A 27955-nucleotide genomic window follows, 5' to 3' on the forward strand; every position below is an offset into this window, starting at 1 on the left:
TGAAATAAGCTAATCAAATGATATATAAGGTGTGTTCCGAGCCAAATAAGGATAATTGTGGGGCTGGACATTAAGCGTGTTCATGTGCACATGAACTTACACTCTTTTCATTCATGTTTAGATTTATGAACAGAAGGAATGCTGCACTTTCATGTGTACGTTGTGTTTGATAACTCTGATGAGAAACCCCTGTACAGAGACTGTGGGATTGCACATACTCATGGATATACAGTACAAGTTGCTCAAAGATTGATACATGTGATACACACAGACACACACACACCAATTTGATGCTGTTAAAGATTTTATTGATCGGATAGAAAAGGTGAGAGATGAAGAGAATCAGGAGAGAGGGACAGAGAAATGTCAGACGGAGGTGTAGTTCTCTCTGAGTGACGTCTAGAGGTTGCTGTGGTTCAGCTGTATTTGCGGATAGCGTCTTTGATGAACTTTTTGTAACTGATCACACGCGTGTACACCCCAGGGTAGTCACGCCGGGCACAGCCACGTCCAAAACTCACCACCCCGACCTGGACAAACTTCTTCCCCGACTTACACACCAGGGGGCCACCAGAATCGCCCTACACACAAACACACACACACCACAAATATATGCATACAAACACACACACATACACACACCACAGAAATAGCACACAAACACCAAAAATATATACACACACACACATACCAAGAGAATCACAAATACAGAAAGTGAGACACATATTTAGAACTCCCCCTGCATACAGTACACACCTCCAACATACACATTGCATTGCTACAGATGCAAAATTATAACACATAGTGAAGTCTTAATCATCTTGTTAATATACATGTTCACTAGAATAGTCGTGGTCAGACACACACACACACCTTGCATGAGTCCTTGCCTCCCTGCATGTATCCAGCACAAAGATGCTGCTCATCATTGGTACTGGGGTACGCCTTTTTGCAGGTGTCTTTGTCCAAAAGGGGGAGGTTCACCTGCTGCAGTGTCTTCCTACCTCCCAATGGCTCTAAACAGCAAGAAACGGTAAGACAGAAAAGAAACAAAGTCAGAGTCACATACACAGATAACACACATACACTCACACACCAACATGGCATACCAACATTGAGTGCAACAAACACACACACACAACATACACACACACACATTGAGTGCAACAAATTTACACACCACACACACACACAAAATCAATAAAGCCCTATCTATCTATCTATCTAAACACACAGAAACATGCACAAACACCACAAATACACACACAAACACACACATACTGTTCTCAGCCACTTTGCCCCATCCGGTGACCCAGCACTCAGAGCTGGTGTTGAAGAAGTCCTGACAGGTTGGCAGTGCCACAGGCTCCACAAGTTTGGAGGTGACCACCGACTTCTTCAGCTGCACCAGAGCGATGTCATTGTACAGCACGTCCCCATTGTCATGGTAACCAGGATGGATCAGGACACGGTGCACAGAGTACTGCCAGTGAATGGGATCACGAAGATTCAACCGGCCCACCACCACTGGTTTCAAATGACTGTGTGTGTGTGTGTGAATGTAAGTGTGTGTGTGTGTTTGACAGAGTGAAGGGAGAAATATATTATTATGTAAACACAGCAACTCTTAAGAACCCCAACCCCCACCTCCAGTATGCACACACACACACACACATACAAAAAAGAAAACTTACTAGTTTTTTGAGTTAACACAGTGGGCTGCAGTCAGAACCCATCGAGTGTTGATAAGGGAACCGCCACAGGTGTAGGATTTCTGAGAATAGAGCACACACACACACATATTCAAACAGGTGAATCCTTTAGATGGGAAAACACTGAATATCTATAACAAGGGAATCGTTTTGTCTGCCAGATGAAGACGATGCCATAATACGCTGAAGTGCATCAGAGTTTTTAAAGGTTTAAAATGACTAGGCCATGAAAATAAAGGCTCTTTAATCCTGATGCCTGCTCTATATTAATGTAAAGTAAATCAGGTTTCTAGGCCAAGTATACTTGCGTACAAGGAATTTGGTCTCTGCATTTATCCCATCCGTGAATTAGTGAAGACAGAGAGGTGAAGCACACTAATTTGGTGTCTGCATTTATCCCAATTCGTGAATTAGTGAGACACACTCAGTACACAGTGAGGTGAATCACACACTATCACAGCAGTGAGCTGCCTTGTTACAGCAGCGCTCGGGGAGCCTCGCTCAGGCACTACAGCTGTTTCCACTGGTCGGGGATCGAACCGGCAACTCTCTGGTTCCAAGTCCAAAGCACTAACCAGTAGGCCATGACTGCCCCAATGTAGGCCACGACTGCACGACTTTTCAGGGCATTCTCACTACCTTTAGTTATAAGTATTTACTGTACCCTAGTCATTGCCATTCATACATGCTTCACATTGTTATTTTCAGCTGAGTCTAGGCTACCCAGATCTGTCACCATTTCATACTAGTACATTGATTGGATTTTGATTTTTTTTAAATAATAAAAAAAAGGTAGGAGCTATATGAAGTTATTATTTTGCTGTCTCTTCGTCTATTTTTATAACATGATCCCTTTGACCCAGAAGAAAGTGCTTGGCATCAATGGATAGGTATGTGTTTCTGACATGCGTGCCATATCTATTCGATCACAGGTTTAAGAGTAATTCAACGAACGCAGTGTATAGATTGCAAATATGATGCAATTTCATGGTTTTTTTTTTATTTGAATACTTGATCGCACAGACAAGTGCCTTGTCTCGTTAGAAAGCCCCACTTCTGTTCTGTCAAACGAAAAAGGTTTCATCTCACTGAAAGAAATTTAACAGAGAAGAATGGGTGTGGTTTTTTGACAAACTTTGCGTCAATAGTCCTCTAAGGGTTAACTATTCCAAAGACAGTGCATTAGAGTTTTCTTGTTTTTGACAACAAAAATATGGTTGTGAGCCATTATGCAAGAAATAACTCAATGGTGGATAACTATAGCTGATATGCACTCACATATATCCATACATATACACTGGTACCCATTCCTAAACACATACTGTACACACAATTGGCCATTCTCTTTCAATCTTTCTTTAACACACACACACCATTCCATTAGTGCTCTGAAGGTACACCATCCAGGGCCATTGTCCAGGAGCTGCATCCTCTCCCCCAACTATAGAGCTCCTGGGTTTGAGATGCGGCAAGCCTGCAGACAAACACACCGCGTTACACTCACACACACACACACCCTGCGTTACACACTCTCTCTCACTCACACACACACACACACACACAGCATCTTACCGGTAGCTGTGTTGAGCAGCAGGGTCACACAGAGACAGATCCTCACTGTCATGTCTGCAATCTGCTGGATCGCCCTCAGAGCATAGGTGTTATATATGAGATTACCACACCCACCAAGATGATCTCACACATGCATCTTCCTGCTTCACACACACACACACACACACACACACACACCACACACACACACACACACACACACACACAACACACATAAACACACACACACACACACACACACACACACACACACACACACACACACACACACACACACACTCCCTCACTGGGTGGTGGAGGTCTTTACAAATGCATGCACATAGAGGCATAGATATATTGCCTAAACACACTATCCTTCGTAATATTGCATAATTATGAATCTCTAACAGAAATCGAAAAACATGCAGATGCTTTATGTGTGTGTGTGTGAGTGTGTGTGAAAGTTGATTTGTGGAGCCTTTAAAACCACACATCTCTCTAATTTCTACTATTACTCTTTGCTATTGTTTCTGTGAAGCCTATTGCATGACCACTGTGTATGAAATGCCAAGGATGGGCAGTATTTATGATATATGTAAAATAAAATACTTATACTTATACCAAAAGTATTTTGTAATTCACATTTTATTGGGTTGAGGAAAATGGCTTTGTATTTTGCATCAAAATACTTTATAGATGTGTATTTTTGTAGTTTAGAAATATTGCTAAATATCTTAAAACCAATAGTTTTGATGATGTGATGACATCATAAAAGTGCAAAACAATGAATGTACTCTGATTGGTGCTGATGTAGTAATTTGCTCAAACTTGTGGACAGAATAACGGAAGATAACATGTAGGTTGCTCCAACACACAATACACCACCTCTCTCACACCAACTTCAAGTTTCTTAAGACATGTAACCATTAGTTTCTAACCAAGTTTTTGGTTAACCTTGCATTATGTGGTTCTCCTTCAACATTGCTCAAAAAGTTGGCTCATGCATAGGGTGACCAGATTGTTTCCTCTTTTTGGTTTGTGAAAGAGAGGGCACAAGAGAAAACACTGCCTCAAAAGGCTATTTTGAACTCATTTGTGAACGACAGAGAGAAACGCAATGCAAATTCGCTGTAAACATGTTTGAGGCTCTAGAAGAACAAAATACTGGACAATTTTTAGATCTCAAAAAGAGAACTTGTCCTGGAAAAAGAGAACATCTGGGCACCCTACTCATGTATCATCCATATCTACGCCCTGTCAGGACTTATGGACCCAATAATGACCGGCGTTCTATACATGATCCCTTACTTAAATCTTAAATCTCAGTCTATACTAAAATTGCACTATTTCTACCCTCTCTTCAATTGTATATTGTATCTTGCCTGTGCCTGTTGAGGTGTCCATGACCATGGCAACCTTGACAGGGACATCAAGGAGGCAGACATCCCCAGCCGCTCCCCGGATAATTGCACTACCCTATCCCACCCATAGTGTTCTATTTATTGCAAATGTACATACTTTATTTATACTTTATATATAGCTATATTCTACTGCCCTTCATTCTATTCTTACTGTTCTGTTTTTATTCTTTTTTTTTTTTTTTTTTTTTTTTATTCTTATATGTTAAGTGAGTGTTGTACTTTGAGAGCAAAGATTAACCGGTGTCAAACTCCTTACCTTGCTTGTTTACAAACCTGGCCAATAAAGCTGATTCTGATTCTGTGCCCGAGCTTGATAGCAACGGTCGAAAAGACGGTCGGTCTCCGTCGCCGACGCAGCAGAGCAAACCGAGCTGGGTTTGACAACGGTAGCTCACCTGGTGATTGACATGCTGAAGCCACGGCCATGAGCGTCGCAGCAGGCAGAAGAGGCTATCGACCGCCCAGGGCAGTGGTCCCCAAACTTTTTCTTCTGAGGGCCAGCTTACTATGCCTGGCTCTAAGAGAGGGCCAGAGACTCGGAGTATATCAGTAACCATAAATAGCTTAGAACTGTGAACAACAGCAGTCTACCTTAGTTGAATATTTCATTACATTTAATCATAGGCTACTGCAATTTAATACCTTTGTTAGCTGTGTTTATATTGCCATCATGCCATATCAGTGTAAAATGTAGCTCAAATGAAATAATACTAATAAAAAGACTTTAGCATTCCCAAAAGTATTAGCAGGGAGTCCCAAAAGTATATTTTATTCAAAATGTGTGAACTCTGAACTCTGTGTGTTTGCAAACACAAGTTGTGAACAAGCAATATCCTACAAATAATTTAAAGTTCTCAAACTATGACAGTTTTATGAAGTGCAGGGAAAAACATCTGAAATGACCACTTTCACTCACCTGATGAGAACTTTGTGAATTTGTATGAACATTTGAACGAGTGAATAAACAATAGAAATAATTATCCCAGAAAGTCCCAGAAATATGACTTGAATAGAAGTTAGTTAGTTATTAACAATTAATTGATCAACTTTTAGAATACTTTGAGCACTGATGCAGTCAGCATAGGCCTCTTACATTGTTTGCAGGTAGGCCTACATTTTATTCCGTTTTCGATGGCAAATGTGAAACAGCGCCAAAACAACCACAGTGGACAAAAAGAGTATTACATGTGTACTGTTAAGACTCGCCATAGAGAATGAATGGGGGAAATTACGGGGGTTATAGTTTGACATTGTCATACTCCCGTGCGGGCCAGATGCTATATACCACGGACATGTTTTGGGGGGCCACCCAAAATGAGGTGGCGGGCTGTATCCGGCCCACTTGCCGTAGTTTGGGGGACCACTAGCCCAGGGGTTCAGCTTGTCCGGCTGCAGTGGAACTGTTGTTTTTGTTTGTTCTAGATGGCACAGCTGTACTGCAAGGAGACTGGGGCTGAACGAGAGCACTACCCGTGACTTGCGAGTTCCGGTGCTTGGTGGACTGTGGTGGCTGTCGAAAGCCCTGCCAGTGGGCGGGGTTGGTAATGTGTGACACGCCACTGCAGGAGTGACACAAACACATACACACACACACACACACACACACACACAAATACACTAATACTGCATTTAATTTTATTTCATGTATTCATTGATATTTATATATTCATTTTATTTTATTCTTATGAAAATCTATTGATATGTATGTGTGTATGTCAATATGAATTACCTTGTCATGCCAATGAAGCCTTTTGAATTTGATTTTGGGTTTGTGTATTTGTATGTGTACAGTATGCGAGTTTGCATGTGTGTGTGAGTGTGTAGGTGCATGTGCACATGATCTTATACTTCATACTGTATATTTCATTCACTTTCAGATTTATGAACAGAAGAATGCTGCACTTTAATGTGTACGTTGTGTTTGATCATTCTGATGAGAAACACCTGTACACAAATCATAGGATTGTGCATACTCACAGATGTATGGCAAAATGTCACACACACACACACAAACACAGCAATTTTATCCTGCTAAAGATTTTATTGATCAGATAGACAAGGGGAGAGATGGAAGAGAATCAGGAGAGAGAGACAGAGAAATGTCAGGCAGAGGTGTAGTTCTCCTCTCTGAGTGGATGAACTTTGTGTAACTGATTGGATGAACTTTGTGTAACTGATCACACGTGTGTACACCCCAGGGTAGCCACGCCGGGCACAGCCAATTCTAAAACTCACCACCCCGATCTGGACAAACTTCCCAGTTTGCTGACTTACACACCAGGGGGCCGCCAGAATCGCCCTACACACAAACATATATATACATACAAAGAGAGATATTTTATATACTTTATTTGATCCCACATTACAAGTCAAATTTCATTTAGGAATCAAATGTTCTGAATGATCCAACACATAAGACAACATAGACATTGTTATGGTTTTTACAACTTCACATACACACACACTTACACTCCATGCACCCTTGCGCCCCTGCATGTAGCCGGCACAGAGCTGCTTATCAGTGGTACCAGGGTACACCTTCCTGCAGGTATTGTCGTCCACTAGGGGGAGCTTCAGCTGCTGCAGGGTCTTCTTACCTCCCAATGGAGCTAAAAGAGAGAAACAGGGAGACAGAAAAGAGAAAGAGACAGTCAGTCACATACACAGATAACACACACACTCACACACCAACATAGGCATACCAACATTGAGTACAACCATGCCTTCATACACAAACACACACACACACACACACCAACATAGGCATACCAACATTGAGTACAACCATGCCTTCATACACAAATACACACACACACACACACACACTCACACACCAACATAGGCATACCAACATTGAGTACAACCATGCCGTCAAACACAAATACACACACACTCACACACCAACATAGGCATACCAACATTGAGTACAACCATGCCGTCAAACACAAATACACACACACACACACACACACACACACACACACACACACACTCACACACCAACATAGGCATACCAACATTGAGTACAACCATGCCATCAAACATAAACACACATGTAGACAGACCAGTGGCAGCTGGTGGTTTTAGAAGTAAAGGAGGATGGGGGGGGGGGTGTTCATTAGATAAAGGTAAATAAAGGGGCCTTACAGACAGTGAGGGTGTTAAGCCCACATTATGTTTATGGTTATGAACATATGAATATTTTGTAATCCAGATTGGTACAGTGTTAGTATAATTTTAGTATCCTGTACCATTTACAGTTTTTTTTCTAAATGCTTAAACACAACTGTGATTCTTATCCACAATTTCTAAAACTATTAATACTTATAGCAAAACCACTCACTGAGTTCGCAAAACTAAAAGCACAAACACTGCTTTGCACTCAGTTTGCAATTTTGTAACACACACTTTGCACAACTGTAGGCACAATTCACTACACTTACACTATTTTGCCAACTCTCTGGCACACTTTCTCATGTGAAAACTGTTTTAGATAATTAGTTCACTTTGCAATCAGCCTAAGCACTATAAATAAGCCACAGCTAATGTACAATGGGTACAATGGAGGGAACAGGAAGAGTGAGAAGAGAAAGATATTGTCATGTCAGGCCTGGATACGTCATTCCAGAATATATTTTTCCCGGTGCCTTGGACTAGGACATTGCATGTGATGTAGACGGAAGTACATCTGAATGCCCACTTTCCGTGCCACCTGTATAACACAATGACGTTGAAATTACTTAAATACTTCATATAAACTTAAAGAAGCCCTATGCAGGTCTGGTTATTCCTTCGCTGTATTTGGGCTCGCATTTTTCACGACATAGCTCCCCTGCAGCTTTGGTAGCAAGTGACTGCTACGCTAAACCCCCACTAGCTAGCGAGCTAGCCATCAAGAAACCAAGCTAAACACATACAGGGCTCACAATAAAATGGTCGAGCAAACACATTGTTCATAAGACTATCAAACCACATTACAAAAACTAAGTTCACCCAAGAGTAGGCTACTAACAATTTCAACAGCAACAAAGCCAAGTCGGAGTCCGTTTTGCAGTCTGCTTAGAAACTACAATCTGACTACATTTTCGGATGTGTTCGGACCGCGACCAGAAAGTTGCATATTTGTTTTTTCCATGGAGAAGCACTAGGCGGAGACGAAGCACCCACCAAACGACCCAAAAAGTGTTGTAGAACCATCAGAACGACTCTCAACCTGCATAATTAAGATAATTTTTGCTAAAATTGTTGCATAGGGCTTCTTTAACTTACAGTAATCAATGTCACTGTAATTACTTGATCAAATTGGGTTATCACAGCACAAATCAATTTTGTAAATGTTGACATTTCATTCATGTGCAACCGATGTACGTGATAAAATCAAGTAATTCCAGCAATTCTTTTTTTTCAGTGCACGCACACATACACTGAAACATTTTTTACATGATTTTAATGTTTACATCGGTCCCACATGCGCAGAATGTGTCCAACTGACACCATTTTTACACTTTTGTTCTAGTTAATCGTTGCTTGTAGGGACATAAAACTTTAAGGGCTGTATTTTGCACACTGGCGCATGGCGTAAAATCCGTTTTCCACCCGGCGCGAAGTTTAATTCCTTTTTTTGCACGTTTAATTTTTTTAATAATGCGCCCAGGGGTGTGGCAATTAACAACTTAGGGAGTGGCCTGGCGCATTGTCTAAAAATCGCTATTGTACACCTGGTCAGAAGTCTATGGCGAGTTGTTTGTTGTTTTAAGAGTGCATTGTCAACAGTCATATTGGCGGGTGCACCTATCATCCATGAACGCACACCAGCCACGTCCAAGCAAAACATTACAAATTGCATGATTACAATAGGAAACATAATTAGAATAAAGATATTACGAAATACTGTACATCTCATGATGAGTAGTTATTCACCATCATTTGCAAATTAGTAATGACGGTTAAAAGTGATTAGGGGAGAGGGAGAGAAACGTATGTAGCACAGCTGAAGATGCACTGTCACGAGATATAAGCAACTCCTCTGCAGGATAAATGCTGTTTTATTCAGTCATTTGAGCAATATTTGGGCAAGTGTTGCTTTTTTCAGCCTATGTTTTCGATGGTAACCCATTGTCAGTCAATAGTGAAAGTAACTGCATAACTGTCTTGTTGTTGACTTACACCTTGGTAAAGTTAGTTTCACTTTGCCAATGAGTTCAAATAATAGACGAGTGCAAATGCGTGAATGCTATGCTAGGTTTCAGTAAAGCATGGTTTAGTGGAATGACTATTCCATACGGTCTCACAAGCAGCCTCCTTCAAATGCGCCGTTGAATGTCAAAATACCGATGCATTTATTTGACATATTGCGCTTTGCGCCGTTAAAGGGAATGACAGATGTCATTCTCATTGGTTTAAATGATACGCCCCAAACACACCCATATGACTGATTAAAAAACCTAGGAACAGCTTGTTGCGCCATGCGCTCGACGTTTGATAACTGTGACGGATATTGGCAGGTCTTAGACCCCGCCCTGTTTGGTGTGCCTGTGCTCTCTACCGCTCCTTCTCTATTCCCCATGAGCAGGTGTTGGTGCTCAGGTGTGCCTGATTGGCAGGACTATAAATCGCCTGCATCTACAGCAGCCAGGCCCCGGCTTCCTCCTCCTGGCATTTGGCTTTCGTTGTCCTTCGGCTGTTAAACCCCTAGACTGATTTTGCATGACACTTTTGGTTTCCTTCCATTATACTGACTTGCACTACACAACGTTATCATTTAGTCTCTGTTAAATTTACCTTTAATTAATAAATTATCTTGATTATTATGGAATCAGCGTGTGGCCTCCCCATTCATGTTTCATGCATCGAGCCGGCATGTCACATAACGAAACCCCTCCCAATGTGGACTGGACACATCCTACTAAATTTGAATAGATAGATAGATAGATAGATAGTTTATTGATCCCCAGGGGAAATTCAATGTCTCAGTAGCATACAGACATCACACACACATTCACTAACAGCAGAAAAAAGTAATTAAAAGTATGTAATATAAAAAACACAACTAAGCAAAAAGGACAGTAGAAAATAAAGAATATACTAAATATACTAAAATACAAATTATAATAAATAACACTTAATCTAAATCAATTCTAAAAACAGGATCCACATAGTGGGTGATTAATCAATCAAGAGGCGCTTGCAATGACTGAGGCAGGGACTGAGCCTGTGATTCTCTCTGCATTGTAAGGTAAGGTAAGGTGCTCTGTGTGAGTGAGTGTCATGGTGATGGTGCAAATGAGTAAGTCCAACAGTGCAACATCTATATATCTATATAACTATATTAAGAAAAGGTATAAGTGTGGTCACAGTTCGGCTGTGGCATGGGGGGAGGGGTTATGCATATGTGCTAATATAGCATGCAAACAGCGAGGCAGAAAGACAGTGGTAAAAAGTGGCTAGTGGACAGACAGTATCCAAACATGGAGGGGGTGAAGAGGCAGACAGACTATGCGGAGAAGTCTATCTTTCCTCTCCTCTTCCCTTAAGTGAAGCATTGAACAGTTCAATGGCCCTGGGGACAAATGACTTCCTCAGTCTGTCTGTTGTGCAAGGCAGTGAGCGAAGTCTCCAGCTGATCAGGCTCTTCTGCTTTACAACAGTGCTGTGGAGTGGATGACACTCATTGTCCAAGATGTTGATCAGTTTGTTCAGGGTCCTTTTGTCAGATATTGAAGTGATGCACTCCAGTTCAGCTCCCACTACAGAGCCAGCTTTCCTTACCAGAATAAGCTTTTGACGAGTGACGATGCACTTTTGACCAGTGTTGTAGTCAAGTCACTATGCCTCGAGTCTGAGTCTAGGTTCGAGTCCCCAGTGTTCAAGTCCGAGTCATTAAAAAAAAATTCCAAGTCAAGTCCACTACTCATCCGAGTCAAGTCCGAGTCGAGTCCCTATTGATCAAGTCGAGTCGAAGTCTAGCACTAAAGTAAGCATAGCCTACATGTCGTTCCATTTTTTCCCATTGCAGATGAAATCCTTAAAAGCAAAACGGACAATCTTCTGTCTCCATGCAGGGGTGCCATCACTTGTGTGAAAGTAGTATTGCCAAATTTCTTGCCAAACCCAATGTGTTGTATTTATTATATCGGAGAGAATACCATACCATAGCCTATAGGCCTACTCATAATAAATGAGCAATCCACATCCCAATCACACAGGCCATTAAGTCAAAGTCAAAGTCAAAGTCAGCTTTATTGTCAATTTCTTCACATGTTCCAGACATACAAAGAGATCGAAATTACGTTTCTCACTATCCCACGGTGAAGACAAGACATATTTTACCAATTTAAGTCCACAGACAAACATAACATTCAAGTAAACAAAAAAGTAAGTAAATAAGTAAATAAGAGGGCACATATAATAATGAAAAAATAAGAGTAGCAAAATTTGGTTGAAATTGTGCATAGACAGTCAATAAAATACTAGTGCAAACTCAGGCCAATAAAAGGCTTGGGTAGTTCTGTTTGACCTAAGTAAGAAAGAAAGTGGCATAGTGGTGCAAGTTATGTAAGAGCAGCAGAAGTGTTGTGTTTTCAGGACAACAACAACAAGTTGTAAAGTGTACAAGTGTGCAAGTGGAGTAGTGCAGGCGGCCATTGTGGGTCCAATGTCCAGGATGTTATGTAGCTGAGGGTGGAGGGGGAGAGGAGGGAGAGAGTTCAGCATCCTTACAGCTTGGTGTATGAAGCTGTTGGTGAGTCTGGTAGTGGGGGCGCAGGCTTCTGTACCTCTTCCCAGAGGGCAGTAGATCAAACAGATTGTGAGCGGGGTGACTTGCATCACTCACAATTTTGGTCAGCCTTTGCGGGTGAGGTGGGTGGTGTAAATGTCCTTCAGGGAGGGAGTGAAGCACCAATAATCCTTCCAGCTGTGTTCACTATGCGCTGCAGGGCTTTCCTGTTGTATTCAGTGCAGCTTCCTCCACACACAGCGATACAGCTGGAGAGGATGCTCTCAATGGTGCCTCGGTAGAATGTGGTCACGATGGCTGGTGGAGCACTTGCTCACCTGAGTTTCCGCGGGAAGTACAGGCTGCGCGCTGAGCTCTCTTCGCCAGTGATGCAGTGTTGGTGGTCCAGGAGAGGTCTCCACTGATGTGCACCCCAGGAATTTGGTGCTGCTCGCTCTCTCCACCACAGCACCGCCGATGGTCAGTGGCAGGTGTTGGGTGTGACCTCTCCGAAGTCAACAACAATCTCTTTGGTCTTGCTGACGCTCAGCAGGAGGTTGTTGTCCCTGCACCACGTGGTCAGATGGTCGACCTCCAACCTGTATTGAGTCTCGTCAGCCCTTGGTGATGAGACCCACCAGAGTTGTGTCATCCAGCAAATTTCACTATGTGATTGTTGCTGTAGGTTGCAGTGCAGTCATCGTCAGCAGGGTGAAGAGCAGCGGACTGAGCACGCAGCCTTGGGGGGCCCCTGTGCTCAGTGTGATGCTGCTTGAGGTATTGTTGCCAACACATACTACTTGAGGCCTCTGACAGAGGAAGTCCAGTAGCCAGTTGCAGAGGTAGGTACTGAGTCCCAGTTTGTCAAGTTTGCAGATGAGTTGTTGTGGTATTATGGTGTTGAATGCAGAACTGAAGTCTATAAACAGCAATCTCACATATGAGTCTCTTTTTTCCAGGTGGGTGAGGGCTGGGTGGAGGGCAGAGCAGATTGCATCCTCTGTAGACCGCTTGGCTCGGTATGCAAATTGGAAGGGGTCCAGGGTGGGGGAGAATGGATTTGATATGTGACATGACAAGCCGCCTCAAAGCACTTCATGATGATGGGTGTCAGTGCCACAGGGCGGTAGTCATTGAAGCAGGATGGAGCAGTTTTCTTCGGCACAGGTATGATGGTGGCAGCTTTGAAACATGATGGGACGATGGCTTGCTTCAGGGAAGTGTTAAAGATGTCTGTGAAGACATCCTTAAGCTCCCCCGCGCAGTCCTTCAGCGCCTAACCTGGGATGTTGTCTGGACCTGTTACCTTACGGTGTTGATAGCAGCAAGTGTCCTCTTCACGCTGTCGGCAGAGAGGCACAGGGCTGCTCATGTAGAGGGGGATGGGTCTTCTGTGGGCAGGTGCTGTTTTGTGCTTCAAAGCGAGCAAAGAAGCGGTTCAGGTTGTTGAGCAGAGGGATGTTGCTCTCACAGCTCTGTGGCGCGGGCTTGTAGTCCGTGAGGGCCTGAATGCCCTGCCATAGGCTTTGTGCGTTCCTGCTGTCTTTGAAGTGGGTGGTTATCTTGTGAGTGTATTCCTTTTTTGCTTCCTTGATGCCACGGGACAGGTTGGCTCTCGCTGTTCTCATGCCAGATTCATCCCCAGCTCTGTAGGCTTTGTCTCTGGCCCTCAGCAGCCTGAGGACATCCCCTGTCAGCCATGGCTTCCAGTTAGCCCGAAAGTGATGATGTCTTTTGTGTGGGTCACATCATCGATGCACTTGGTGATGTAAGAGGTTACAGTGTCTGTATACTCCTCTATGTCTGTCCGGTTGTTGTAAGTGGCTGCCTGCTTAAACATTTCCCAGTCTGTTGTGTCAACCTCTGCAACAGTGATCGTACATTTGCCAGGAGAATGGATGGTATGGCTGGGTGAGTTGGGCTGGCCGCTAGCCTGGCCCGGACGCCTCGGCTGCCCCCTCTTCTGCTTCCTCGCACACCGCGTCCGGCGCTTTCTTTCGGGGGGAGTAGCAGGCGAGTCCGGTGTTGTTGCAGGCCGGAGTAGTCCGGAAGTTCCTTTAAGCGCCTCTGTTGCAAAGTCCAGAACGCTGCAAAACTTGCTTTTGCAGATGTCAATTAAAAACTGCCTGCTGTACTTGTAGTACGGCGTAGTAAGACGCAGAGGCGAACACGTAAAACTTTCGGACAAACACTTTTAAACTAACAAAACACCGCACGGTTGGGACAGAGAGAGGTCGCTCGCGTGTGTATGCCGCCGCCATCTTGGATCATTTCAAGTCACATTATGCTGTTACTGACTGCTGACAATTGTACTCTGTAGGCAGTGTTGTAGAAGTTCATACTTCACAAGAGCTAGATGGACGTTGGAGTAGGCCTATTTTGTAAGAGGTAGTGTGGATCATAAAAGGGCCTCCCCCAGGCATTTTTTTTTTTAATTCTGGCTGTTAAATAGCCTACACAATTGTAGCGCAGTTTGGGAGGGTAGAAAACCGAGGTGAAGTTAGTTGGACAGATATTCAATTATTTTTTTAATGCGGCCGGTTTCACCCCGTGTTTGAGACAATGTACAAACAGATGACCTGTCTACTTGCTCCTAGCCGACCTACTTAGGGACTGTCTATAAAGTACCTTCTGAATTACCTTCATAGTTTTTTCTGTCATTAGCTTCGACATCAAGTGCCCCATCTTGTTTTGAGTCTTACATTGATGGCAGTTACTATAAAGAAAGCCCTTTCTTTTGTGGGGATGACCTTAAACTTGCTTTGATTGTTTATGTTGATGACTTTGAGGTGTGCAATCCACTTGGAACATCCAAAAAGAAGCACAAAATTACTGCAGTGTATTGGGTGTTGGCCAACTTGTCACCTGTAATAAAACCGTCACTGACATAAATTAATCTTGCTATTCTGTGTAAAGCTGAGGACCTGAAACGCTTTGGTTACTCAGTCATTTTGGAGCCTCTTAGCTAAACGTTTTCTGGCTAGCATGACTTATTTATCCATTAGCAAATTAGTTAGCTATTGTTAAATACCAATGTGTGAATATTCTAAAGACTGAATATAATGTTAATAATATGCCCCAGATTCCTTCTCATTCATTCGCCCTTCTTTACATCAAACACAGTCTTGTGTTACAGCTGCGTTAACGTCACCACCTAACCAGTGGATAGGTGATGTACCGTAGTCTGCAGCCATATGTCTCATTTCTCTTTTAGAACAGGATGGTGTTTATATTGCCAGTCTCGGGAAAAACATCAAGGGTACAATCCTGTGTATGATTGCCCTGGTCAACCTTGGCGCCCATTCTGTCAATGGTTTGGTAGAAAGCTTTAGTGGAAGTTACATCTGCAGGTACTGCTTGGGCAACAGTAGGAAGGTTCCAGAGCAGAGAAGTAAGGTCAGGTGCTTTTCCACAGAGAACAAAGGAGGACCATGCCTTGCATGGTCAGTCAGTAAAGAACAATCCTAAGTTGATCCATTCATTTGGGTGAAAAAAGCCTGTCCACTGACAGAGTGTCTCTCATACTTTCATTTCTGTACTGGTTATCCCCCTGACCTGTCGCATGATCTGTTTGAAGGAGTGATTCCAGTAGAGCTAGCACTCTCTCTTTTCATTAAGAAGAGGTAATGAACTTAATGACCGCATCAAACATTTTCCATACAAAGACAGTGACAAAAGCAAACAGTCCCCAGTTAATACCTCAAAATTTTGCAACTCGGCGAACAGTATGGGGTAATGCACATGAGTACTGGGCCCTTATAAGACTTATGCCATTCTTTATCGGGGTCCAAAATACCCTCTGATGAAACAGCATGGGATGTTCTTGTGACATTGAAAGATATAGTTGAACTGGTGGTGGCACCTGTCCACACAAGAGAGACTATTGGTTATCTTGATTCAAAAATATCTGAACATCGCCATAAGTTTCTAGATGTTTTCACCAATGAAAGACTGCTCCCAAAGCATAATGTCCTGGAACATTATCCGGAATTGATTGAAGGTTTTGGTCCTCTTGTTAGCTCATGGTCTATGCATTTTGAATCAAAGCATAGTTTTTTCAAGTGTGTAGTCAGGCACACCAGAAACTTCATAAATGTCTTATCTTCACTTGCAACATGGCATCAGTTGATGATGGTTTACCACATGTATACCAATTCAGAGAAATCCCCCTCAATCTGTGTCAGCAAGGTGTCGAAAATGCCTATTGAACTGTTACATACATCAGTGCAAGTGGCACTCAGAGAAATATTGCCAAGCCATAGTGATGTTGATTTGTCCAGTGTTGTATCTTACAATGGTGTGAAATACAAGGTAGGAATGGTACTGCTGTATGGCTGCACAGACTTTTTTTTTTTTAGATAAGTCAGATTGTCATCTTGAAAAAAAGACTCCTTGTGCATGGTATGACGAGCATCTCAGGTCATACTACCTTGAACATTCTGAAGGTGTGCGTCTTGTTGAGTACCAGACACTAAGTGATTGGTATCCCTTGTCAGCTTACACAGTGGCACAAAAACGTGTGGTCCCTCTTAAGCGTCACATATGTTTCTCTTACTATGATTTGACTTTGCTTTTAGACCTAGATTAGTTATTTTACTTTATGTTCATGGTATGTTTAAGGGGCTTTTTGTGTATATAAGTATTTCTTTTTAAAATATTTTCTGATTTCAAGGCTTCTTGATGACCCAATGGATCCTGCTGCATTAAAAGTTCTAATTGATCAGGAGGTCCATAAGCTATTGCTTCCTGCAGGGATTCCAAATACACCGGGGGAACTGATTTTGGCTGTTAAGGAGTCATTTTGTGTGACAGAAGAATTCTCTTTGCAGTATCTGGACTCAGAGTTCAGTGATTTTTTCACTTTGACTGCAACAGAGCAAATTAAACATAAAGACACAATCAAAGTAGTGTATACTACTCCTGTCATTCTCACATTCTGCTGTGAGGATGGAACTCCCACTGATAGCACACAATCATTAGATGAAGCTGCTACCTTTGCTGTCAGCCAACACCCAGAGCACTCCTCTACCCCACGTTCATCCATGCCCTGTACAGATGATGTCGCCTCTACTAGTTCATCACAAGATACAGTCATCCTGTCCAGGAGCCCACAACAGTTTCCGATTCCCCGCTTTTCTCCTGAAGTGGAGATAGCAGTGGAAAAGGCTATGGACTTGTGCAGACAAGATGGGACTCTAATGCAATTGGATCACGTTGACAGGGAAATTAAGGAAAAGTTAGCTCAGGCCATGCACAATTACAGTCTACCCTTCAGGCCTGCAAATTGCAGGGGGTCCCTGACAAAGTTTGCTACAAAATATGAAATTGTCTTATATGGCAAAAAAATGCTACAGTATCAGTATTTGCCCAATTGATCTGCTGATACGTTACATCAATACGTCAAAACACTTTACTATTAATTAACCGCCAACAAAATGAAAGTTATGTGAAGCAAACACTATCTGTTCAACACAATAGGCCTACATTTGACAAAGAAACAACAATCCTTTAAAAAAATCTTACATTTGACATACTGTCAAAGTTTGCTAACATGACTATTGTGGTATTAGCACTCTATGTTTTTAGAATACATAAGAATCTAACAGAAAAAAAGGCTATACAGCTATATGATTAACTTAAGTTTTATGTGTTGTGATTATGAGGGGTCCTTGGAGAATTTTCCAATCCATGAGGGGTCCCCGGCCCACAAAAAATTGAGGTCACAATGGTTGCAGCCCCTGGGATTGAACTCATCGTTTTGACGAGCAGATATGGGAATAAACATTATTTTGTGTGTTTTACAGAGCACTGAAGAGGCTCAACATGCTTGTGTAGGCCACACAATGAAAATCTGGAAGGTAATGAGGTTCTTTGCGGGTTGACAAGTGTGCCACCGGCATGCAGTATCTAACTGGGACTTATGTATGCTTTAAACTTAAGCTATCCGAAAGAGCTTAAACCAAAGTCATTTTAGGCAAGTCCCTCAGCTCGGCGGCCATATTGCAACGCTTTTTGGACACTCATCGGGCATCCTATTCGGCAGAAATGCGTGTGCGCAAGGCTTTACGACACCAATCTTTCTCCAGCGGCGAGTTCAAAACACACGATTGGCACGATGTCTTCACAACACACCACATGATTGGCTCAATGTATTCACATGTCGATGTTTTGCCGAGGAAGGGGTGGGATATGTGTAGACAACGGCGTTACAAACTAGCCCCATGCATTTCTATGGAGGAATTTTTAAGTGCTGTGTCTCCTCATTATAAAGTCTCTGCTTAAACACACCTTTTGAAGTTTTTCAAAAGCTCTTTCTGGAGCTGGACAATGCCAAACTTTCCCCCAGACTTCAGTCTTTGGTGAGAAAACTTCAGCCTGTTTGAGGCCTACACACACTGTATTGTCAGAACTGTAACAATGTGTTGTTTGAATGTCTAGTGTGTTTAACCCTTTAGCCGCCAGGGTTTAAAAATTAATAAATTGGATTTTTACATCAAAATTTCAAAAGGCCATGGCTTGCAAGTGGTCAGAGATAAAGTCCTACTGTAAATGTGAAAATCATTGAGTATGACCAGAAGTTTATGAAGGGGGTAAATTTACTCATCTAATTGGCATATTATGACGTCACTGGATGGCAACCACCGTGAATTATGCACATTTCAGTAAATACTTGATGTTGAACATATTTGAGCAGTTTTACTTTCTTTTTTTGTCATTTCACCGACAACAAATGAACAGGAAAACAGTCACATGTAAACCAACAATAGTAAACTATTACTATAATCACAAACCCTATGCTAATATACAATAAAGTAGCCTGGTCAAATCAGTTCCATATCGCGGGTGACTTTGAAGTTCTTCAGAGCCCTATTTTTACAACCCCTGCTGTCTATACCACATCCATTACGGACACCATCATCACTATTGTCACTGGCACCTCCAGCTATGTTGGGCAGAGGGTCGAAATAAGCATGGTAAGCTTAGTGGACACTGTCAAAAAAGACGCACCTCCATTCACAGACGCTCCGTGACTATCAGTCAATAGACGATCGATCATATTCTGTCATGAGCTCTCTCTCTGCCTGGTAACACGCGCTGATTGAAGCCTGATGACCTCCACCTGTTCCTGCTCTGCTCTGCCTCACCCTCGTTTACCTACCAGCTGCACTGCATTCACCACTCATCATGCCCTGTATTTAAAGCCTTGCTTTTCAGTCCACATTTGTCAGATCGTCTGCAAACCCGCACCAGTTACCTGCCTGTCTTGGAAAATGACTCTGACTCTTTGCCTGTGAACCCAGACCCGCTCGACTACCTCTTTGATCTCCAGCCCCGGTAATCTTGACCTGCCTTCCGTCTCTCTTCTACGAATACAGCCTAGCCCTTGACTGTACTGCTGCTTCGTTTCAATTGCTGTTGTGTGTGTGTTTCCCCCAGGACTTCCCCGGATCATCCAGCTCCTGCCATTGCTGCTCGGCTATTGGGGAACACACACACGCAGACTCTTGGAACTCCCGAACCCCTGAAACCCCTGTAACCCCCAACCCTTAAATAAACATTCTAACGTGACGCTTTTGTGGTCCTCATCCTGTTTGGTGTCTGACATATTCTCCAAAAGGCAGATATTCTCCTTCAGAATCAGAATAGATGAATAACAGATCCAAGACTTCATCACACGTGAATTTTTTTTTTTCAACATTTGGTGAATTTCTGCTTCAATTTGTGCAAAACTAAGGCCCGCATCGCTTCCGCGTTATGGAGGAAATGCACGTCTTCTTCGTGTGTTTCTCACGTGTTTTCGCGAGCTTCCTGAAAACTTTAAAAAAAAAAAAGTTGAGCTTGAATCAAAGCTCTGGGTGTCTGCCAACTAGTGGTCAAGAGTACAAATGAGATTTTACACTGTACTCGCGTCTATCGTCTGTTTTATTCAGTAATGACGCTTGTCGCAATATTGCGACATGGGCGGTTAGAGGGTTAAAATGGTTTGTTGTCAGGTTCAATAAACATGATTATTTTGCTTATTTTGACCAGTGCCGGTTCAGACCTCCAAGGGGCCCTAAGCAAAATCCTGCTAAGGGGCCATCCTACCTGAACTCTGAGCGCAAAATTGTAACCATTTTTTACAGTATCGTCTGACACCTCAGTGCTCCCAATACAATCATCCAACCCCATTTTGGATTTCTATGGAAGTTACCAAATATAGTGTTTTTCCCTATAAAGGACTAGGAGAAAGAATCACCTTCACACAGCAATAAATGCCCAGTTTCAGTGTATGGGCTCTTTGCTTTTGATGCTTGCTGTAGGCTACATATCCCCTTGCAAAAAATAACTGCAGTTTTTCAGTAGTACAGTTCAGTTATACCACAGTAGGCTACAGTGCAGTATAGTATATTCATGTCCAAAATACTGCATTTCTGTAGTAAAGTATAGTACTATGCAGTAGTTTTTTGTGTTTAAAATACTGCATTCCCTGCATAAGAACTGTAAATATTTTCTCCAAAACTGCGGTTTTCATACTCAGAAATCTGCAGTTTGACACTTGAAGTAATGCAGTTTTTTTTGTAAGGGTCTGGTTGTGCTAGTAGCCTACTGGCTGACTGTTCTTCACCTGTGTGTCTGTAGTAGGCTACTTTCCAAAGACATAGGCTATGAACTAGCTCCCCTGATTCTCTTATTATTTCAATATTTTTTTTCAAACGTAGACTATTTTAAACAATCATTTTAATACTTCATATAGGCCTAATTTACGATGTGCATCTATTGTCCATGCAGCACAGCGAATCAAAGTTAAGTAGGCTTGGCCTACTTTCCATTTTGCATAGGCCTACGTTCAGTTGTTAGCCTGGGTGTTCCCATGCTGCCTTGCGCGCAATTTGATTCACGCTGCTAAGGCAGCCTGGAGACCATGGAGCAAATTTTCGCCTGAGATAGGGAACCAATCACAGAACAGGGGGGAAAGCAAGACAATGATGAGCTATGCACAGACGCATTTGATAGACATCCGTGGCACCCAATAAACGGATCTGGGCATTTTTTTCAAATACGAGAAAATGAACGTTTGGTTCCCAGACCACGTCTCATTGAGAAGTGGTGGCGCTAGCCAGGCTATTCAGTTGTAGGCTATAAAGTTTGACTGCTCTGTCCTGTTCCAGTTGAGACTTCCATAAGCACAGTTTGTACTGGAAAGCTGTGATCGCGTTGTATATCTCTGTTATGACTTGTTTGCGGCCCTGCAGCCTCTGGTTCAGTTGGGCGAGATGCTCCGCTGTATCACACAGCATGGCAAAATCCCACAGCCAGTTTGTATCTGACAGTTCGGACAAGGGTTTGCCTTTATTTGCATTAGAGGGTGACACGGGAATCAATTTTCACTCCCGGCCCATCCTGAGCCCACACAAATACTCCCGTCATATCCCGATCACGTGACTGCCCCCCCCAAAAAAAATCCTGTCCTGCAAAATCCAGAGAGAAAGGCTCCCGAATCCCGTCCCACTCCCGTTTCGTTCCCTATGTTGTCTAAAGCATTGGTTCCCAAAGGGTTGGTCGTAGGAGATTTTATTTGGGTCGCCAGCATAACAATGTATGTAGTGTAATAGGCCTAGCTAATACCTTATACCGTGAGGTTTATTTGCGTCATAGGCTACAGATAGTTTCAATTGTAGATAGCCTAAGCCTCTTTAAAGTTAATAGGAGTCTCCTCACATTCCATCTTATTTTGGATTTAAAACGCACAAAAGTGCATTAGAAAGGCTATAATTTAAATGGACATGTAAACGCTATTTCCTCTTTCCAATCTTGCGAACTTCACTACAGTAAAGCTGCATTGCCATTTATTAGCTAGTTTCCCATAACAACCACCACATAGGCTAGTCGAGGTGATGAGGGTTATTAAAGGTCCAGTATGTAGGAAATAATGGAAAATAAACTGTAACCATTCCAAAAATGATCACCATATGTTGTCAGAGAGTAAGGAAACACGATGAATTGAAGTAACGGCTTATTTGACAACATTACTCTAACCCGTAAAATCCATGAAAAAAAAAAAGAGTTACGGGGCGGAATCTCTTGGAAATTGTGTTTATGTTTGAACGATTAATTCTAGAATAGCGTATTAATAATGGGCTAGCGCGTCCTCCTATTTGGGTTGCCAAATTAGCAAAGGCCAACTGTCAACAGCTGTCAGTTGTAGTCATGAACGCCTACGAGAGGCAGGCAAATTTCCAAAATTAAGAAACAAATTAAGTGGACATCGGAGGAGCTTCCTGAGATGATGACGATGATGACGCAGAGCTGGCCATATTTCTCCACAACAGGTAGCCTAGGCTAAACTTCATCTGCATCGCTAACTTCAGCTAAATATGTTACTTTGGTTAGAGAGGTATGTTTTGTTTTCACTGTTTCCGTAATGTGTAGCTGGGTCATGGTTAGAGAAACGTTAAAGCAGCTGCAGGTCAACTAACGTTAGCTAAGTCTTCATTACATCTGGCAACCCAGAAAAGGCTCGCGTCTGGTAGTCTTGAGAATGTTCACCAGTGTTTTGATTTTGGCCTACAGAATGTTCGGTAACAATCCTACAAATTGCACCTTTAAGATCGACTTTGAACACAGTGAGCCATACAACTTGACAATTACACTGTATCATAGTGTTAATGTGTTGAGTAAAGCTACACATGTTTAGATTGATTGTGTTGCCATGTGTTTATTCCTGCCGTTACAAAAACTAGCATCTCGGATAACGTTAGCGATTAGCTCACGTTGATTTGGCAATAGAAAACACCTTCAGTTTTCGGTGTAGATGCTAGTCGCTGACGCTGATTGATTGGCTTGTGAACAGGGCAGCTGCTTTGTATTGCTCTGATAGGCTACTCTGTGGCTAGCACAGGGGTCCGGCAACCTTTTTTTGCCTTAGCTGGAAAGGAATATGTGAAAAATCATGAAGATTGGGTACTTCTGGATAAGTTTTTGATTTTTGGCAGGGTGTTAGGTATAGGCCTAAGGTTTTCAAAAATCCATGGATACAAGTTCGGGTGGCCCCCCTAGTGGCAGTTATTAATAAAATCCAAAATGGCCCCCGCCGAAAAGAGAAAATGTTATCTCAGCTTCCTTTAGTCTTAAATTGTTGTATAATGTATTTTCTCTACTTTGTTTGATACAAGGAATCCAATTTTGATATGTTCTTCTTATTTTAAGTCCATTTAAATCTAGTATCATAGTCATATTTAGCTCATAAACTATCAATATCTCTGAAAAAGTCACATTGAAATATTACTCAGGTCCCTAGACCCATATTTTTTACCTCCAAGGTATGCTTTTCTTTGTTGATTGGACAGGTCATTATCACTATAGTGTCAAAAATCACATGTTGTGACCAAAAGGACCATTGTTGAGGCCTTAAATAAACACAAATTCAGAATTATTGACCTGTCCAATCAACAAAGAAAAGCATACCTTGGGAGGTAAAATATGGGTCTAAGGACCTGAGTATTTCAATGACTAACTAAAATAGAATACATTTTAATTAAATACTCATTAATTATTTTCAAAAGCTGAGCCGCATCAGAGGGATCAAAGAGCCACATGCGGCTCCGGAGCCGCAGGTTACCGACCGTTCTCTTTTCTAGAAATGCCTTGCACTCACCGCATGTTTTAATTTAATCTTCGGCTCCGTTCCCCTCCCGCCCAATCCCGTTGATTTCTGCCCGTCCCGTCCCTATCACGTTACCAACAGTGAAATTGACTCCCGTACCACAGGACTCCCGCGGGAATACTGTGACCCGCGGGAGTCCCGAAAAATTGTCACCCTCTAGTGCCCAGCTCTTCAAAAAAAGTTAGAAATGGCGATGATTCAGGCCCAGCGCACAAATTAAATTCATTGTTTTCGTGACAGTGGCCATTATGTTATCGAGTTCCAGAACCTTGCCACATTGCGCTTCTTGGTGAATAATGCAATGATACGTTATCAGACTTGTGTACCAGTTGCTTTTTTGCATTTTCTCCTTAAAGGAATTATCCGGAGTAAAATGCACTTTAGATCAATTTACGGATGATTGAGAGTACATACGTTGAGTTGACATCAAAATCATGTCATTCGGATGTGTTTTGAGAAAGTTCGATTTTACAGTTTTTAGTCAAAACTCGTTAGCGTTTCCAGGAGCCCACTTTGAAACAGTGGCTTGTTGTTTTGCAACTCGATGTTGAGACACCTGTCAATATTCTAAAACAAAAGGATTACCGTGTATGTAGTCGACATTTTGATGTAGACGAGTTTGCTATCCCTACAAGCGGATCAAACCCCCCAAGACGGGTACATCTGAAGAAAAACGCCATCCCGAAAGCGACGTAATTGCTCTGGAGGTATGTATGAAATTGTTTGACTATTTGCATGTAAATCACACCGTTTTGGAATCGTGTAACATTACATGACCAAACTTTGCTTGCTAACAAGCCACTTAGCTTTGTATTCCGGAGAGCAGTTTATGCTGGCGTTACTTTTCCTTGCCCACCATCAGAAATAGAAAGAAATGTAGTTTGGGAGGGAGGAAGGGGTGGGCGTTGTTTCAGTGTGTATTTTGATAAATGGAATAGATGGATGCGTGGGGGACCGAATGCTTTCCAGGTAACCTAACCTGGCCGAACGTGACTCGGGGTCCGCCGAGGTGAGTGGGGGATGGTTGCACCCATTGCATCCTGTGCACTTCCAAAGTTCTCAGTATTTCGTTTTAAATGTCAGGACCCTCAGAAGTCTACCAATGCAGTGTGGAGTTACTTGGAACATTTTTAATGGTGTAAAAATAGCGATTTAGCTGCATAAGCTACGCTATGCCCCCACAGCTAGCTGAAAACCTTATGCAAGTTCGGCGCAATTTGGAATACTAGGGGGTGACCGAAGGTGCCTATTGGACACATGTAAGTAACTTAAGGTAAGAATATATATTACTACTGACATTGGGTGGCGTGTTCCTTTAACTTTAATGCAGCAGTTTTGAACAAATTTGCACAGCATTGTCACAATGCTAAGCGGATTCAATAGCAATTTAGCCCGCCGTTTTCTATGCAATGCTTCGCAACAACAATCCTTCAACAATCGTTAATGTTTTGTTAATTGCACATGCAAAGGAGGGGCAGCGGGCTCCTTACGAGAGAGAGAGGGGCGGGGAAGGAAAGGCTGCGTGTGTAAAAAGCGCAGCTCAATGAAATGCTTTTATCTTATCTTTATTTAAATAGTACAACATAGAATATTAATGTGTGGCGGCCGGTTTTGATTTCATGGCGCCCCGCCACAGATTAGTCAACGTATGGGAAACACTGGGTTAGGCACATTGCATGCATTGATCCCACAAGAATCCACCAAGAACCAGAGTGGTGCATCAAGCAAATGAAGAGTGTAGTGAAAGGGATGGAAATTAACTTTTTTGTCCACCTGCCACTGCTCAACATTTTTACCAGCCAATTTATACTTTTATGGGCTTTTCCCAAATCACGGAAGTAATGTCGATTGGCGGTAGATAGCAGCAGAGAGAAGAGTCCATCAGGCAAGTGTAATTTAAATAAACTCCTGGTGTACTTACAAACTTTTCAATGCCTCGTTTTATGAGTACAGAACATAGTTGTACTACTGTAAAAGTTTCGTACCATTCAGGGCATTATTAGTGGGGTAATTTACAAGATACTCTACAGGTTCATAATTGCCTGCAGAAAGTCATTAGTTTCTGACAGCGCTACTCGACCAGGGTTTGACCAAGGGAAAACAGGTTCCGGGAGGGTGTTTGGCTCGGGGTCATGGTGCAAAGGACCCTAGGGTGAAATTACTCCGAACCATCGCTTTAACATAGCAGCTAAGTGTTCTGGGCTAGCATCTACAGGGCAGCTGAAAACTCAGTTGTGTAATTAGAAAACACTGACAATTCCAAATAGCTAGCCTAATAAATGTAGTAAAAAAACACTTACGTGCACTGCCATTCATAATCTTTGAATGGTCTTTTTTTGCTATGGCGTGGACATTGCGGAATATTATGGTAATCTTTTCGATCTTTAGGCTGTTGAGAGTTTGCATAGGTTGGCTGTCAAGTGCAGATTTTCCTTTTGCTACTTTTATATTGTGGATATGGCACTTGGGATGTTTCGTGGTCCTTTACTGCCTCAAGTTTCAGATTTCTCGTTCCCGCAATGAAACTGTTCAATTTCTGGGTGTCTGATGCGTACTTGCGACACAGAGCAAAACATCACTCCCTCCTCATGAACAAGCCAGTGACACTGTTCTCCGTCCTCTGCTATCCTCCATCTCTCTTGGAAGTGTCGCGTCTTGGCCAGGCTATCACTGTTTTCCTGCTGTACACTCTCGTCAGCTTTCCTTTTCACTCCAGATATAAGCGCCACATTTTATTCAAGTCTCAGCTTTTTTCCCGACAAGTGATTTCAACTTTCCTCTGATGCCTAACGTTAACGTTAGCTGCCTTCTATCAACTTTCATTCTCTTTGCGCGGCCTCTAACTGTCAACACGCTTACGTCACATACACAACACGCTTACGTCACACTCACGCTTTCAGCACCAATCTCACGCACACTCAAGAAATGTCACGCCAAATCCGTTCATTTTTTTTTTACGACTAGACTAGACCACAGCATTGTTTCTAAATGACAGGATACGAGTTTAAGGCATACAAATGTCTAGACCAACAGCAGGTAGGTCTAATATCCGCCTACAACGTTCTCAGCGCAGTTTTCTCTGATTGTTGATTCGCTGACTGTTATGCTGCGATAAACGGTTCGCGAGAAAATTAACTTTCAAGAAATAATCATATTAGGCTACTATAGCTCTGCGCTCATTTCAATTCATATAGGAGGAATATTTCACAAACTTTTCGTTCCACACATAACAAACCGTAAACCAGAATAAACAGCAGACCTTACCGAACACAAAGGTGTAATGCAATCCCCTGTACAATAAGCCGTTCCAGAGTAATCCGGTTTTGATTTGGTAGCAAATTTCTATATGGTCTCCAATTTTGGGCTTTAAGTTTCTTAAAACTGAGCTGTGCTTAAATACCTACATATGTGTAAATATTAAAATCAGAGGATATACAGCTCATGGCTAAGAGTTTGTCGATGTAGCCATAATGATTTGTTTTCACAAAATGCTAAGCATGCATGTATTTAAGTGTCTTAAAAAAAGTGTGCTTATATTGGTCAATGCATAATTTCATAACAGGCCAAATAGAAAATAAATGTTAAATATAGCCTAGACATAATATTAAAATCAGATGATGTAGGATAGTATAGAGTTAGATAAAGTTGGATGGCTCCAGAACTCACACCAATGGATTGGGTCTTAAAGGAGCCACGCCACTTTTATGACACTATAGCTGTTCTGTTGACCTTTAGATTTGTTGCTACTGGGCATGAAGGGCAGACCAATTATGAGTTCTGTCCAACATTGATGGTAGGTTTAGAAAAAAAGTCAGCACATTTTAATCATATTGCAATAATACCAATAACCGTGATCATTTTGGTCATGATTTTTCATCAGATGTTCATACTGTATCTCTAGTGGCTG

At 42.3% G+C, this 27955-nt stretch overlaps 1 protein-coding gene across 1 annotated transcript; it reads right to left on the reverse strand.

Annotated features, from left to right (window-relative positions):
* Positions 1-298: 298 nt before the first annotated feature.
* On the reverse strand, positions 299-3344 carry LOC125299614 (tryptase-2-like). The gene is made up of 6 exons (XM_048250952.1): positions 3285-3344; positions 3086-3186; positions 1695-1774; positions 1282-1541; positions 874-1016; positions 299-581 (listed from the first exon to the last, which is right to left on the reverse strand). Exons 1-6 carry the CDS (start codon positions 3334-3336, stop codon positions 417-419), a joined length of 801 nt encoding a protein of 266 aa, XP_048106909.1. The 5' UTR covers positions 3337-3344; the 3' UTR covers positions 299-416.
* Between the last annotated feature and the right edge of the window lie 24611 nt (positions 3345-27955).

The sequence above is a fragment of the Alosa alosa genome, chromosome 8 (assembly GCF_017589495.1).
Source record: "Alosa alosa isolate M-15738 ecotype Scorff River chromosome 8, AALO_Geno_1.1, whole genome shotgun sequence".
NCBI lineage: Eukaryota > Metazoa > Chordata > Actinopteri > Clupeiformes > Clupeidae > Alosa > Alosa alosa.